Below are 16949 nucleotides of genomic sequence, written 5' to 3'. Positions count from 1 at the left end.
TTGGCTGAATGGGGCTGATAGCACGCACCAGTACCGGTAGGGTATGGCGACAGTAGAGATTAAAGGGGGACGCACAATGGACCAATAACTTGTCTAAGTGCATGGGGAAACCAACCCCCTCTAATAATAATAATAATAATGACACCGCAGAAGGAATGTGTACTTCCAGAATTTCTTTGTTCCTCAGAATTCAAACAATGGCCATGTTACAAGTAGTGACAGCAGGAAATGAGAACATACAAGGATGGAGTAACCTATAGTAATATAAAGTTCACTCCAGGTTTGAAGAAATTGTCTGCGTTTGGTATAAACTACAGAGCAGGGAACATTAATACGGTTATTTCCCATAACATAAGTAAAATATGATAAGATTATGAAAATGGTCGAAAATACATATATGCTTCATTATTGTTTTACCATTCTTTGCTGCTGCGTAGCATGGAGAAAGTGTGGATAGTCTGTTTACAGGTATGACCCCTCAGTACGGTCAACGCAATCCAAAATAAAGTTGAACGTGTCGATATATATAGATCAGTAGCCCTCAAAAATTGCAAATGATATAAAAGAAGGTAAAACCATCCCAGTAACAGGCCATGGAGGCCCATAGGGCTGTGAGACGTCGAGGTTCCCACATTTTCTCTAGACAGTCATCTCACAGATGGCGGTAAGGTTTTCAGCCTTACGTGCCAGCCGGCCTTTACCTCAGGAAGACACCTGGTACTCATTTCTGTTAGAGGCTGAGTCGACCCCAGGGCCAAATTGCGGCTGGAAGGATTAGTTAAATTGTAAATCCAATTACCTCGTTGGGAATCGAACCCACAACCTTCCGGCTTGTACCACAGTGCCTCAACCAACTATGCTACTGTGCTATGTTATAGAAAAATATGTCTGAAAGTCGGAAGAGAGATAAATTCTAGCGAACATCTTCCGTATAAAATTTTAAGAAACGTTGTCAACGGTTTGGGCACCGACATTATGTCACAGAAGGACTAAGATAACTCCATGGTTTTAGTCCGCAAACGAAATATACCTACCGAGCGACCGCCGCTTGTCGGCGAAGTTAGTGCCAACTTTAGCGGATAGAGGGTGTCGCGTGGTCTTTTGCCTTGCACAGAAACTCTCATTCTTGTCCTAACACGATGTGTCGCAACCAGGAAACTTCCTAATGCACACTTCTCACAGCATTTGTGCTGACGAAGCAACCACTGTACTGCGGTCCTGTTTCAGTTGGGCGTGGCTAGTAGCAACAGACATGAAAACATTATGAGGTTATGGTCTCCCAAGCGCGACCCGAAACATACGATGACAATGGGATACTTTCGATATCTGTATCGATCTAGTTAACAGCGAGAAAGCTTGCATGACAGATTCTGGGGTTCTAGAAAAGTGCAGTCTATTTTAGCTGTCGTGAAATTGTCTATAAAACGACAACTAAAAGCACTTGCTCGTGTCACTGAGTACCTAATGTTTCCAAGGAATCACACATTATAGATTTAATTTCAAAATGGAAAAAAAGAAAAGTTTCGTGCATAATTTATAGCTGTTCATCACAAAACGAAAATACTTTACGAACAGTTATCACCTTTTAGGCCAGTCACGGTGGCCGTGCGGTCTAAGGCATGAAATGTCTTCGCTCGCTCGAACACTGGGATCGTGGGTTCGAATCCCACCAAAGGCATGGATGTCTATGTTTATTCTATGTTTGTGTTAGGCAGAGGCCTTCCGACGGGCTGATCCCCCGTCCAAGGGGTCCTACTGACTGTCTTTTTTTTTTGCTAGTGGGGTGGGACTAAGTCCCTTGTACTGCGGCCACTTCTGGCCTATTGTACCAGCCCCAGATGATAGGTGAGGGTGATTGTGGAGCAATTGGTGGAATGAAGATTGGCAGGGGAAACTGAAGTACTCGGAGAAAACCTGCCCCAGCGCCACTTTGTCCACCACAAATCCCACTTGACTAGACCCGGGATCGAACCCGGGCCCCCGCGGTGGGAAGCCAGCGACTATTGACTGTCTAAGATTAAGAAACTGAAGTGAAACGAAACGTTACAAGGATGCCCTGTGTTCCAAGTGGGAGCAACAGAAACAGAAGACGAAGGAGAAGGAAAAAGGGGACCAGGAGAAGTGCCCGTCATCATGCCGTATGTCTGAACATGGCACATCGCACTGAAGTCTCCTTAGGTGATCCGGAGCATCAGGAGTGCCAGTATGGAGTGAGTGTTGTCACAGTTCGGGGGGTGTGTGTCATTAAAAGCGGGGTATGGATTTAGCTCGATGGTGGAATTACATAAAAAATCAAATGCTCTAGTTATTGTTATAAAAAAAGGTAAAGCTATCTCTGTAACAGGCCGTGGAGGCCCATAGAGCTGTGAGACATCGAAGCTCCCAATTTTCTAGACATTCAGCTCATAGATGGTGGTGAGGTTGTCAGCCTTACGCGTCAGCCGCCCTTTACCCCAAAGAACATTCCTGGTACTCATTTCCGTTACAGTCTGAGTCCATCCCAATGCCACAATGTGACTGGAAGGATTAGGTCAATTAAAAAATCCAATGTCCTCATCGGGAATCGAACTCGCGATCTTCCGGCTGGTAGCATAGCGCTTCAACCAACTATACAGATTACTGCTACTTGAGGAACGTCCTACCATTGCTATGCCAATGCACTGACAGCTGTTAACGGAATAGAAGCAAGTAACATGTTAATGTTCTTGCCCAGCATGTTCGTTTCATTCTCCCTTCTGCTTTCATTCATAAACAGAAACATGAGGCCACTTCGAAGTGCCGTAAATAACTTGGCACTTTCCAGAAAAAGAACCTGAAGCAATACAATATGCCAGCAAAACAGGAAATACGTTGAAATTCTTATTCTGGCTTAGTTTCCTGTTTACATAATCCATTCGAAGGTATAGGGGGTTTGTTGCGTCAACGGGGAAAAAATATTTACTCATTTGGATAATTAAAAGACATAATATCAAATATAGTATTGTCAAATTCCCATAAATCACTATAATAAATAACTTGTGTTAAGCTGACAAAATTTCTTAAGAAATATGGGCCATCCCACGTGTTCAACCCAATCACGAATTACGATGTAAGAACGACACAAAGAGTGTAACTGAAAGTTGAGGACAAAGTTTGGACAAGAGTTCCACATAACAAAGCTAGACAAACTGTCCATATCAACATGGGCCCAGAAACATTTAAATGCTCAAAATGTTCTTGTCTACGGCTCTCAGCCCTTTGGAACTTGTCAGTTTTTCAGTTTCCTGAACCTACACACAGTCGGTAGGACTCCTTGGACGAGGGATCAGCCTGTCGCAAGGCCGCTACCTTCACACNGTCTGCTTTTACCGGTTCTCACGGTCTCTTCGCTTGCAGATTTCTTATATTTTTTCTTCTACCCTGAAGATGGAGGCGATACGTTCCTCCGAAACGTCGGTTAACACCACATATACACGGTGCCAAATCCCAGAAGACTGCTTTCTTCATAGTCGCCGCCGTGAAAGCCTAAAATCTTACATACATTCTTCTAGCTTAAAAATGGATCGAATAGAAAGACTCTGACGAATGACCATTCCACCGGGTTTACAAGTTTACAGATTTTTACAGCAGAGATCATACAGACTGTGGTAGTCTGGACTTCGATACCGTATAGTCTTGAACCCGAGTTCTGGAGGAACATGGAACGGCTATATCTACCTACAAGACTACATGATGTTACAACGTAGAAAACATATTGAACCATCAAGCTATACAGGCTGACACTGAAAGGTAAGGTTAACTTTGCGCACGATTTCGACTAAGAAGAAGAAAAAAATGTCCATATCAATATGTGTCCGCGAACATTTGGTTTGTGAGTTACACAAATTGTTGGGCCGCGTCATAGCTCAAGCGGTTAGCCGCTAGCTTCCCACCGCGGAGGCCCGGGTTCGATCCCGGGGTCTGGTGAAGTGGGATTTGTGGTGGACAAAGTGGTGTTGGGGTGGGTTTTCTCCGAGTACTTCGGTTTCCCTTGCCAATCTTCACTGCACCAAATTCTCCATCATCATCATCATCATCACCCAGGACAGATTACAATAGGCAAAGCGGTGGCCGCCGTGCCGAGTGGACCCAGTTGAACTCCACCCCCCACTAAACGAATTAAAAAAGATACACAAGTTGTTGATTTTCCCGCGTGAGAGACCTTTCGTCCATGTTTTTTTACAACGAAATNAGAAAAAAATGTCCATATCAATATGTGTCCGCGAACATTTGGTTTGTGAGTTACACAAGTTGTTGGGCCACGTCATAGCTCAAGCGGTTAGCCGCTAGCTTCCCACCGCGGAGGCCCGGGTTCGATCCCGGGGTCTGGTGAAGTGGGATTTGTGGTGGACAAAGTGGTGTTGGGGTGGGTTTTCTCCGAGTACTTCGGTTTCCCTTGCCAATCTTCACTGCACCAAATTCTCCATCATCATCATCATCATCACCCAGGACAGATTACAATAGGCAAATCGGTGGCCGCCGTGCCGAGTGGACCCAGTTGAACTCCACCCCCCCCACTAAACGAATTAAAAAAGATACACAAGTTGTTGATTTTCCCGCGTGAGAGACCTTTCTTCCATGTTTTTTTTTACAACGAAGTACTGAGCGTTTCTTTGTTTCATGAGGCACATTTCGGTAGACACGTGATCGCCAGTATTCACAACCAAGGAGAATCCTCATGGTGTAATCCATTCTAGACACCAGCAGCAGTTCAGCATTAATGTGTGGGAAGGGAGTGTTGGCGATTGTTTGGTAGGNGGAGGCCCGGGTTCGATCCCGGGGTCTGGTGAAGTGGGATTTGTGGTGGACAAAGTGGTGTTGGGGTGGGTTTTCTCCGAGTACTTCGGTTTCCCTTGCCAATCTTCACTGCACCAAATTCTCCATCATCATCATCATCATCACCCAGGACAGATTACAATAGGCAAATCGGTGGCCGCCGTGCCGAGTGGACCCAGTTGAACTCCACCCCCCCCACTAAACGAATTAAAAAAGATACACAAGTTGTTGATTTTCCCGCGTGAGAGACCTTTCTTCCATGTTTTTTTTTACAACGAAGTACTGAGCGTTTCTTTGTTTCATGAGGCACATTTCGGTAGACACGTGATCGCCAGTATTCACAACCAAGGAGAATCCTCATGGTGTAATCCATTCTAGACACCAGCAGCAGTTCAGCATTAATGTGTGGGAAGGGAGTGTTGGCGATTGTTTGGTAGGGCCACATCCGCCTAGAGGCAACCACTACCGAGATTTCCTCTTACATGACCTGCCAAAGCTGATGGAAGTTGTACCACTGGCAGAGTACGAACGTGGTGCATGCTTGATTATGGTCCGGCACATTGGCCGTGCTGTACGAGACGTTCTCAAGAACACGTATCATGACCGATGAATAATCACAGGAGAACACCGCATGGCCTCCACGCTAGCCAGTTTTGAATCCTCTGGGTTTTTATCTGTGGGAACATTTGAAAACTTTTGTGTACGCAGATCCCGTTGCCAACGAAGGGGCACTTCACCACCGCAGTGTGGATGCCTGTCAGACTATCCGCAATTATCCCGGCATCTTTGAGTGGATGCGGCGGTCCATGATGAGACGTGTCGAGGCGTGTACTGAATCTCATGGAGGACACCTTGAACACTTATTTAAATTTACTCTCTCAGCTATAACTCTCAAATAAATGTTTCCGGACACATATTTATATGGATATTCTTTCTTGCTTTGGTAAGCGGAAATAGTGCCCAAACTTTATCCACACCTTTCAGTTATACCCTGTAAACGACGAAGGAAAAACTAGGAAGAGAAAGTGAGACCATTATTAAGGTAAAGGTAAAGGTCAAGTAAATGTGTAGAGGCCTTGCGACGAGCTGATCACCCGCCCAAGGAGTCCTACCGAATGTGCTAGATCTAGAAAAACCGAAGTGAACAGAGAAGTTCATGGAGGTAGGCCTGGGCCCACTGGGGCTGTAGTGCCAAGGGAAAAAAAAGGTAAATGTAGAGCTAAAGGTGATTCATTAAGCCTCAAGCCACGAAGAAGTGTGGTGACGTGGTGCATAACTCCGGGCATTCATAACCTCGGCATAAGGTGGAAGTGAGTGGTCAGCTTCAAGACCTGGCCGTTTTAATGCGGAGGAGAGAGCTTCCATTAAAAAAGAGAAATATATATTCCCTTTAAGGGAATCGAGCCCCGGTTACCAGATCATCCAGCCCATAGACTAAATCGTTTTCTGCTCTGGAAATATTTGGATAATTAGGCATGAGTTGCTCGCAGAAACACGGGTAGGTCCTCATGCAAAATGTCTACCATTTTTGTCCAATTTAAAACAAAACTGGAGGGTGCCAAGAAACTTTAGTGAACTCACGAATGTTTCATTACTCTCTTCGGGAGAGAGAGAGAGAGATGTTGAAGCTGGTTGGCGCGTTTATGCAAATTTCATTGCGACTGCGCCAGAAAGGTCTTATATACATGAGTTTGTCATGAATCCATCTACGGCTTAGACTGAAAATGTGTATTTGTACAAAATGTGAGCGGCTGATTGTATATGGAGGCAGGTGGACGTACTGGGTATGTTTGAGACCCAAGAACCGGAGGGAATCAAATAATTCTAACGTTCGGAAAGAAATGTTAATACGGTGGAACCTGCGATGTTGAACACAAGCAAGCTGAGCTACTCTTTGCTTCTGGTTGGTTTCTTCCCTCGGTTACTCATCGACCCGGAGAACGGAGTCAGTAAATTCTTCCGAAACTTCCATAAATTTCTGCTGTCCTAACGGCGATACATCTCAGAAGACAATATATATATTTCCAATATAAAATAAGAAGTTCTTAAAGAAATAATCTATTTTCCATTGATACGACACGGACCTCACAGAAACCGATAAGATTGGGTGAGGGGGATATGCAGACAGAGTCAGCAAGGTTATCTCATAAGTCTCCTTTAATTTCTTCAAAACAAGGAAAGTAGACTAAAAATGTAAAGTAGTCCCTGTGCATAACAACTTGAAGACGCATGGGGGAGCAGAGATAATAGCTCCATCGTTCTTGACCTCGGCACTAGATGGAGATATGGTCAGGTTCACGCTCTGGCCACAGTACCCACTGGATATGCGGCTCGGTGGGCCCCAGGGCCGGCCTGTACGTTGTTCAGTACAGGAAAATCTCTTGTCTCTGCCGGGAATCAAACCTCGGCCGTCCAGCCCATAGGCCGTCGCTATACCGGCTGAGAATTATTTTAATTTCGGGTCGAAGGCATTTGTTTGAATAAAATTTGAGTATTTGTAATTGTTAGGACATTTAACGCTACTTATATACAGTGCGGTGCAGTGCAGCTTCATACAAACATTACGCTTCTTGGATGAATTTCAAACTAAGCAATTGCCTACTTTCCACAGGAGGAACACATTTTTAACATTTTTGAGGCCCACAGTCCCCCTGCCACAAAGATGTAACATGGTCGGAGATTATTCATGGGGGCTACAGGGGCCGGGTTTGGGGCTGTGGGGGCCCTGGAGCAATATAATGCGGAGGCCCCTACCACTAACAACAAATTTACCTTATAAAATTGTTTCTTTCTTACAATAATTAAAAATACAAACAACTTTTAATGATTTTAGAGGGCATGTCTCAGTTCCCTGTGCGGACATGGGTTAAGCTACCTCCATTGTAGCCCTGAGCGGCTTAGCAGGCGACGAAAATGAAAGCCGGTGCCTGGGAGTATAACTGAGCCACCCTCTCACAGGGGGACATAAATGGAGAGATCTGATCCTCAGGTTGCGGGCTGGACGCAAGGCTGACGGCCTTGCTCTGTAAAAAAAAATTGTCACGAAATCCAAATTTAAATCCAGATGCAATCGGGTAGCTACTTCTAAGAAAGGCTGTGGCTCAAAAAGGGTTGTTCTGCTGCTGCTAATGGTGAAATGTCTAAATAAAATCCGTGGATTCTCTTTCTGTTCTGTGGAGGCCCCGCAGTCACAGCCCCAGGCTCTACAACTTAATTCCGGCCCTGGATGATCCAGACTAGGTGTAGACATAACTTTAATACGTAAATTAACCCTTTATCTATCTATGGTTCTACAGCCCTTTGTTGGGCCTTGGACGTTTTTTCAGGTTCTTGATATTTTTACACAGTCAGTAGGTCTCCTTGGACGGTGGACTCCTACCGGAGTACAACACAGAAGTTCGCACTCTATAGGTCACATTAGTTTCCTGTTCTCAGACTCTTCTGAATGAAACTCTTCCGTGACGTCACCATAAGTCATTATTCTGCATTTCTACATCACAGCCTGACAAGCAGCATCAAGTTACCTGCAAGCCCTGCAAGATCTCATTTTAACAAAACAAAAAGCTTCTATTACAGTACCTTGTTGCGGTGCAGCGCTGTTCTTGCCGTGGTGATGAGGCCAAATGACACGCCACAGTTTCATTACAGCTTGGATCCACCACGGAAGACGTTTCCTTGATGACAGTGCAGCGTTACTGGCGGTACATATTGTCGCTTCGTGGTTTGATGGAGAAGAAAACGGAGACACGGATATTGTAGGCATAACATCACAACATGAAGCACGTTACCCGCTGATAGAATCGCATTGCCTGAATACGTTACGTTTCAACCTGTCTGTAACAATCCTGTGAAATGTTACGGCATGTTTCTATTGTTTCGTCAGCTACTTCAAAAGTTTCCCGCTTTGCGAAATGTCATTTCTCTGCATGTACTTTAATAGGAGAGGGGGAAAAAAACAGCTGAGTTCTGATTCTTCCAGCGATCACTATATACACGTATACAATGACGAATTTAAATCTGATATATAACGGTCGATGAAGACGAAAGCTCATTCTCTGAGCAAAGCTCAAAGTCCCTTTTCTAGAACTAATGTTATCATACTTAATTTCGTGGTTGCTGTAAAACAAGTTACGGTATCACAAAATCACACTGACCCAAAACCTTTCAGTCACATGACAATTCTACATAACTTCAGTCAAACAAAAACGGTCAATGAATCCATGTTTCGTAAATGGTAAAAAGAAACGTTATTTTCTGTAGCACCAGACAATTCCGCACAGACAAGCTCTCTATTGCAATAACAACAAACACTGCAACACTCACAGACTGACTGACGGTTGGTTCTACTGCAGTCGGATCCGCCTGTCTCCCTCCGCCTGCCTCACCTAGCCACCACGTGGAAGGATTCATGAGGAAATAAACCATATTCTCGCTCAAGGGCCTCGGTTGAGGCCGGGAGGGTCTTCTTGCTTCAGATGTTCAAACGGGAAACAAACTCTTTATTCCTGTACTGAAGAACTGGAACTTGTCTACGGCCATGGGGATGTTATCTAGGATGTGACGAAGTGTAGTCTGTTTGCCGACGTTTCGGAGAGAGTACTGCGATCATCCTCAAGATCCGAGCAACAGCAAGCATAAACTACAGCCTAATGTCCCAAATGACAACATCTTTTCATAGTCACCGCCGTGTAAAACTGAAACCTTCATTATTGATTCCTGGCTTACTTCCTAACAATTCTTCTACTGTATTACGTTTTTTTCGTCAAATGGTAGGATGGCGGGGAATGACGAATTGGAAACGATGTGAGACAAGCTGCGTCCACCTTCACATCAAAGAACAAAAAGAAGCAGTGAGAACCTCAGAGCCAGTAACAATCATCATATTAATAGTTTGATATTCTGGGATATTCGGGCACGCGGTAGCGTAGGAGGTTGAAGCACTATGCTACAAGTCCGAAGGACGTGGGGTCGATTCCCCATGACGTCACTAGATCTTTCGATTGACCTAATCCTTCCAGCAGTATTACTGACTTGGGGTCGACTCAGCCTCTAACAGAAATGGGTACCAGGACTCTTCCTGGGGGTAAAGGGTGGACGGCGCGTAAGGCTGACAACCTCAACCCCATCTGTGAGCCGATTGTCTAGAAAATGTGGGAATCTCGACATCTCACATCCCTACGGGCCTCCACCGCCTGTTACAGACATACCTTTACCTCTATCTTCTGGGATACAACACTGTGAAGTCCGTTGAAACAACCGAAGTTTCGAAGGAACATGGAGGCGAAGCGTTGGCTTACTTTTAATGGGCTACACACAGTTATATGCCAGAAGATTAAACTCATCATAACCACTGCTGTGAGAACCTGAAATCCTAATATAATCATGTTATTTTGAGGACAACGGCTTGGTGTACTTGTATTTTGGATCACCTTGTAACAACATAAAACTGACATCGTCTCTAACTGCATTTGGTCTTGTAATAGGATAAAGGTCAAAAAGTTAAGGTTGTCCCTGTACTTCACTAATTAAGCACTACACGGTGAAGGCGTGTGGGGGGGTGGATGTATAGATTCACATATTCTTGACCTGGGCAATAGTCGGAGGTCAGTGATCAGCTTCACGCCCTAGCAGCTTTACCTTCGGAGGAAAAACCGCCGTTACTCATTGGAGAGAGGTTGGGTGGGCCCCAGAACCGGTCTGGACGTGGAGAAGAGAAAAGCCTTACCCCTGCCGGGACTCGAAATCCGACCCGTACGTGATACAGCCTGTAGCCTGTCGCTATACCGACTACGCTATCCTGGATCTCCTTGTTTTGACGTAATTTTGTAACGTATCGGATGGAAGTAGATCTGTTCATATTTTATGGAATTAAAGTGGTTCAATTTTGGGAAGAAGTTGGGCCATTTTTATTACTGTTGAACCTTCGACTAGCTATGGACTGCAAGACCGATGAATCAGGGTTCGATTGGTGGGAAGGGCAGAGATTTTCTATTCTCTACAGCTACAGATACTCTTTACGGCCCACTCTGTCTCCTATACAATGGACATCGGAGGCTCTTTCCCCTGGGAGAAAGCGAAGGCGTGAAGCTAACCAACAAATTCCGTGGCCTGTAGTCCGTAAGTGAACTATACACACCTAGCGACCGCCGCTTGTCGGCGAAGTTAGTGTCATTTTTTGTGGATCGAGGGTGTCACGTTGTCAGCGCAACGAATCCCCACGGCCGGTAATTTCGGTTTCCTAGACCGAAGCCGTTATTTCCTTGAAATAGCTCCTCAATTATCCTCACCAGGCTCAGTGGACCCTGGTTCCACATCCACTACTTCTCAGAAAATCTGGTAGCGCCGGGAATCGAACACGGAACCTCTGGATCTTTAGCCAGGAACTCTGTCTAACCACTAGACCACAGAGGCTGTCCGTGAAGCTTACCACCCGCATTTAATACCACGGTTAAGAATGCCTGGAACTATACCTCCACTCTGCCATATGTGTTCATATTATGATGCTTAGAGTCACCATTTCCTTGAAACATGATCAGTAAGAGTCATGCTGTGAGTGTGCCTTTCGCTGAAAACATCTGCACTGCAGGATCTTCGTCTCCTTACTCCCAAGTCTAGGCTGAGCCTGATGCAGTCAAGGCATAATCAGGAGAGTGTATTTCTGTAACACAGCGTTCCCTTCCGTCTCGTAACTTTCACATTTCTTATCGCCCTTTTGTGCATATTAGGGGCAAAAAAAAAGGTCTTGTCTGCGGGGTCCCGGAGAGATGACTGTCTCAGATCACATTATTAAGTGCAGAAATCAATTATGCAGAAGGACTTTCAAGCCGATCACGGTGGTCGCGCGGTTTAAGGCATGAACTGTCTTCGCCCGCTCGAACACTGAGAACGTGGGTTCGAATCCCATTCGAGGAATGGATGCCTGTGTGCATTTATTCTGTTTGTGTTGTCTTGTGTGCAAGTAGTGGCCTCGCGAAGGGCTGATCACTCGTCCAAGGAGTCCTACTGACTGTGTAAAAGATTAAGAAATTGAAAAATGATCAAGGTTCAACATAAGGATATAAAGCCATAGATAGATAGACAGATAGGACTTCAGTTTACTCCATTTTGGTTACATCTATCTATGGCTCAACAGCCCTTGTGGATCTTGGCCGATTTTTCAGGTTCTTAATCTATACACAGTCGATAGGATTCCTTGGACGGGGCATTACCCTGCCTCAAGGCCGCTACCTACATACAGAACGACACAAACACAAAATAAACGCACACAGATGTCCATGCCTTGAATGGGATTCGAACCCATGACGCCAGCTTTCCAGCGGGCGAAGACAGTTCATGCCTTAGACCGCGCGGCCACTATGATCGGCTTTTGGAGAAATTTACTAAAAGGAAAATAATATATTGGATTTATATTGTTTATAGGAAGCTGGCGGGTTCAAGTACTGATGCGGTCATTGTTTTTTTTTTCAATAGACCTAATCCTTCCAGCCGCACTACGGCCCTAGGTTTGACTCAGCCTCTAACAGAAATGAGTACCAGGAATTAATTAAATAATTTTCCTGGGGATTAAAGCGCGGTGGGCGCGTAAGGCTGACAACCTTACCGCCATCTTTGAGCCGATTGTCTAGATAATGTGGGACCCTCAACGTCTCACAACCCTATGGGCCTTCATGGCCTGGTACAGGGATAGCTTTACTTTTACTTTGGCCGCGCCATAGCTCAAGCGGTTAGTCGCTGGTTTCCACCGCGGCGGCCCGGGTTCGATCCCGTGTCTAGTCAAGTGGGATTTGTGGTGGACAAAGTGGCGCTGGGGCGGGTTTTCTCCGAATACTTCGGTTTTCTCTGCCAATCTTCATTCCACCAATTGCTCCACAATCACCCTCACCTATCATCTGGGGCTGGTACAATAGGCCAGAAGTGGCCGCAGTACAAGGGACTTAGTTCCACCCCACTAGCAATAAAAAAATACTTTTACTTCTATAGGACGCTGTTATCTCGTATTTCATTCTGAACCATAAAATACATAACGACAAATTTTAAAATCAATCTCTCAAACGAAATAAGGGCAGTCCTTGTCGCGTTCAGAATCTACAAGCTAAGAATTTAAAAAGTTCAACACGGAAGGGCATAATTACCAAGGAAAAAAAAGGCTACAGCAAAGATAACCTTGTATTGTCTAGCCCGTTAATCCTAATTGATAAACATATAAAGTCAATATAATTATTGTTTTCGGACATTATTCATCCTCCTGTTTCTACTTTAAAAACGACGTTTCGGAGACGGCATCCAAGGCGAGTGCTTGTAATACTTCCAAAAATTACAGCAAAATGTCGAGTCATTAAGTACCCTGACGCGAATGTAACCAGTGTTGTTAAACTTGACTTACAACTAGCCAACTTCTTGGGGCTGAGTCCTTTTTGAGAAGCCGCCAATTGTGCAGCTACTCACGATTTTCCCAGCATGTTATGGAACCCAAAGTTTAATTACCGTCTTCATAAGAATCCTCCACTGGTCCCCATCCTGAGCCAGATCAATTTAATCCATATCTAAGATCCATTTTAATATTACTTTTTAACCTCCGTCTAGGTTATCCCAGTGGTCTCTTCCCTTTTGCGCTATTACCAGAAGCCTGCATGCATTCCTCTTATCCCCATGTGTGTTACAAGCCCTGCCCATCTCATCCTCCTTCACTTGGTCATTCTAATTACACTTGGCCGTGAAGGCCCATAGGAGTTTGAGACGTCGAGGCTCCCACATTTTCTCTAGACAACGGGCTCACAGATGACGGTAAGGTTGTCAGTCAACCTTATGCGCCGGCCGCCCTTTACCATCCAGGAAGATTTCTGGTACTCATTTCTATTAGAGGCTGAGTCGACCCCATGGCCATAGTGCGACTGGAAGGATTATGTAAACTGAAAAATATCCACCTCATCGGGACTCGAACCCGCGACCTTCTGGCTTGTAGCATAGTGCCTCAACAAACTACGGTAATCATGCAAACTTGAATCGATAATAAAGTGTTTGAGGAGAATATTCAGACGTATGTAAGAAGAATACAGCCGAGTCTTATGAAGTTACATTGACATTTTGTTGATCTTGAAAATCTGTCGATCCCAAATGGTTCTGACGTCGGTGTGTAACACTTGGGGATTACTGAGTTTCTGGAATTGTCCAGCGTCCCATATTCCAAACAACATAACACTGACAGAGACTGAGGTTAGCTATTTCTAAGGGACTCAAATGAATAGGTGCCTCTCACCATTCACCTGAGGATGGGACGGATACCGGACGATGAACAAAGTCCAGAATGAACAAGAAGGTCGACAACTACGTAACACCTGGAGGACATGACAAATGGACGAAAGATTTACTCGAGAGAAGAGTGCGATAGGGAAACTCACGAATAGATTTAGGAGTAATAATAAAATGGATTGGGGCACGCGGTAGCGTAGTTGGTTGAGGCGCTATGCTGCAAGCCGGAAGGTCGCGGTTTCGATTCCCGATGAGATCACCGGATTTTCCAATTGCCCTAATTCTTCCAGCCGTATTATGACCCTGAGGTCGGCTCAGCCTCTAAAAGAAGTGAGCACCAGGAATCTTCCTGGGGGTAAAGTGCGGCCGAAGCGTAATGCTGAGAACCTTACCGCCATCTGTGAGTCGGCTGTCTAGAGAAAATGTGGGGGCCTCAATGTCTCAGAACCCTGTGTACATGTTACAGGGATAACTTTACCTGTTTATTTTTTTGCCAAACAGATCTTTAAAAAATGTGTGAGTGCGTGGGCCGGATGAAGTTCTTCAGAAGATGGTAAAAATGCAAACACGGAAATGGACCATCTGATTCCATAAAATGAGCATATTTCTTGACAAGCTGGAAAGTAATGTATATTCGTAAGAAAACCTTTGCAGCGTGCAGTTCAAAATATATTTCACGCAGCCCGAGATGAGCTTTCTCCCGTGCGGAAGGTTGTTTTGGGCTGAGCCATGTCTCTCGTGCGCGAGATTTATGTGGCAAGGGCCGTCTCTCCACGTGATTCGCGTGGGCCCGGAGTGGATTTCGTTATGAGGATGCAAGCGTCGTTACGCAAACAGACTCGAGATGACAGTTCAAAACCACGCGAAGGGCTGCTGAGGCAGCCGTAACGATGCAAACAGACTGTTTTATTACGGAAAGGTGTTGGAGAAGTGAAATGCTTTAAAAATAGCTCAACAAATGAAGCCTTCACTAGCTGTTGCTCAACACGAGGGGGCTTCCCACTGTGTCAGCTCCTTCTGCGGATGAGCCTGCCAAGTGTCGACCTTTTCGTGGGTCGCAAGGATTTCGACCAAATTACATTCTTTTGTCTTTCTTTTATCATATTCACTTCGTCTTACAAGTGTAAATTATAAAGTTCGCCTTCGGCAAAAGCAGAACACCATGAATGCTGAGGCAGTGCAGTCGGTATAACGAGTAGCTACTGGCTGGACGACCGAGGGTCGGAGTTCGAGTCCCGGTGGCGTCAAGAATTTTCACTTCCTTATGTTGTCCAGACCAGCTCTGGCGTCCACCCAACCTTCTATCCAATGGGTATAGGGAGCTCTTCCCCCCGAGGGTAATGCGGCCGGGGCGTGAAGTTGACCACTCACCTCCAGCAAGTGCATAGGTCAAGGAAACGTGGGTCTATACATCCACTCCCTTATATGTCTTCATGGCGTACTACTTAACTTAGTTAAGTACAGGGACAACTTTAAAATTCTTAACCTTTATAGCAATTAAAGGCGACTTGTTAGGTACACGCTCCGAGAGCTTTTTATCCGGGAAAGAGCTTCCGGTACCCACTGGAGGAGGCCGATTGGGCCCAAGAGCCGGACCAAGGCTGAGAAAAAAGAAAGAAAGAAAGAAAGAAAGAAAGAAGAGATTTACTTGTTGCACTAAGGTAACTCCCATCTCTTTTCCGTCAGAGAGAATAACACGTGCTCTTTGGATAAAACTGTTCACCCCATAGCCCCAAAAGAGCTTGATTTTATTTTTACCTTCTCAACTATATTCGTAGCAAACCGAGAGACATTTAACATAGGTATTGTCGCGTGTAAGGGATTGGCGTGACTAATAATAATGGGTTCTTGATTTGATGATTGAGTTTATTTGCACTTCCTTACAATTATAACCAATTATAACAACGCACATATTGAACTCCTTCTGAACAACGTCTGTCTGACGACTCTCTATGAACAATCTCTCACTAGTCTCTCAATAATCCCTCCTTACTCTCATTACTTTGAATGCGCAAATCAACTCCCTTTTATAGCTGCCACGCGGCCCTAATTTATGTCACCAAGACCAACAGTTAATTGTCCTCTTTTATCCTGTTATTCATTGCCACGAAACATTTCGTGTTTAGCAACTTTCTGCCTGACAATGACTCGTTCGCTGTTATTCTTTGTAACGGGAACGTGATTTCCGATCCGTTGCTCAGCAATGGACGTGTGCTCCGGCTCCACCATTCCAGCTTTCAGCCGTTATGTCAGAGTATGAAACTGCTATACAGTGTACCCAATTCTAATGCTTGAATAACCTTCCACCTCAACATGTTTCCGCCTTAAATAGCCAACTTCGTGGGCAATCATTACCAAATGAAACTAAAACAGGGAACAAAAAATGATATTTCAGTAATTTACGACTTGCAAAATTAATAAAGTCAATGACGGACTGGGACAAATGTTATTTACGCTGTCTTGTCAACGCAATGCCGAAGCCTCTACTGCGTATGACAGGCATACAATCGCCTTCAAAGTGTCATAATGTTTTAAGGGACATTTGTTGTAGTTTACATAAGTGACAATCTTGAAATCTGTACCCGTTTCCAGCATTGCTACTGGTCACACTGTTCTCTAACCCACTCTGTCTGTGTTTTACATTCAGCCAATTCCACGGAGATGAGTCCTTGAGAAGTCGTCAGTAGCTACTCAAGAATTTCAGAATATTCTTTGGAACCTGAAGGTTCCAAACAGCGTTCACAACAGCCCTCCACTGATTTCTTTTCTGAGCCAGGTCAATCCAGTCCATAACACCCAATCTCAGGTAAGATCCACTTTAATATTATTCCTCCTCCTTCGCAGACGTTCTCCTAGAGATCGCTTTCCTTTTGGATTTCCCATCAAAATTCTATATGCATTCCTCT

The 16949-nt window shown here is 44.9% G+C and overlaps 1 protein-coding gene across 4 annotated transcripts in view; it reads right to left on the bottom strand.

The window, feature by feature from the left end:
• LOC111865800 (glutamate receptor-interacting protein 1) overlaps positions 1-9265 on the bottom strand; it is a 108908-nt gene extending 99643 nt beyond the window's left edge. For 2 of the 4 annotated variants that reach the window (XM_023854105.2, XM_023854106.2), the window contains exon 1: positions 8374-9265. In XM_023854105.2, the coding sequence (XP_023709873.1) occupies positions 8374-8557 (184 nt within the window). In that variant the 5' untranslated portion in view covers positions 8558-9265. The remainder of the gene's footprint in view (positions 1-8373) is intronic. The other 2 variants (XM_023854104.2, XM_023854115.2) reach the window with 1 other exon arrangement.
• Between the last annotated feature and the right edge of the window lie 7684 nt (positions 9266-16949).

The sequence above is a fragment of the Cryptotermes secundus genome, unplaced genomic scaffold (genome assembly GCF_002891405.2).
Source record: "Cryptotermes secundus unplaced genomic scaffold, Csec_1.0 scaffold757, whole genome shotgun sequence".
Lineage (NCBI taxonomy): Eukaryota > Metazoa > Arthropoda > Insecta > Blattodea > Kalotermitidae > Cryptotermes > Cryptotermes secundus.
The sequence above is the reverse complement of the archived record's forward strand: the minus strand, read 5'-3'. Positions and strand labels throughout refer to the sequence as shown.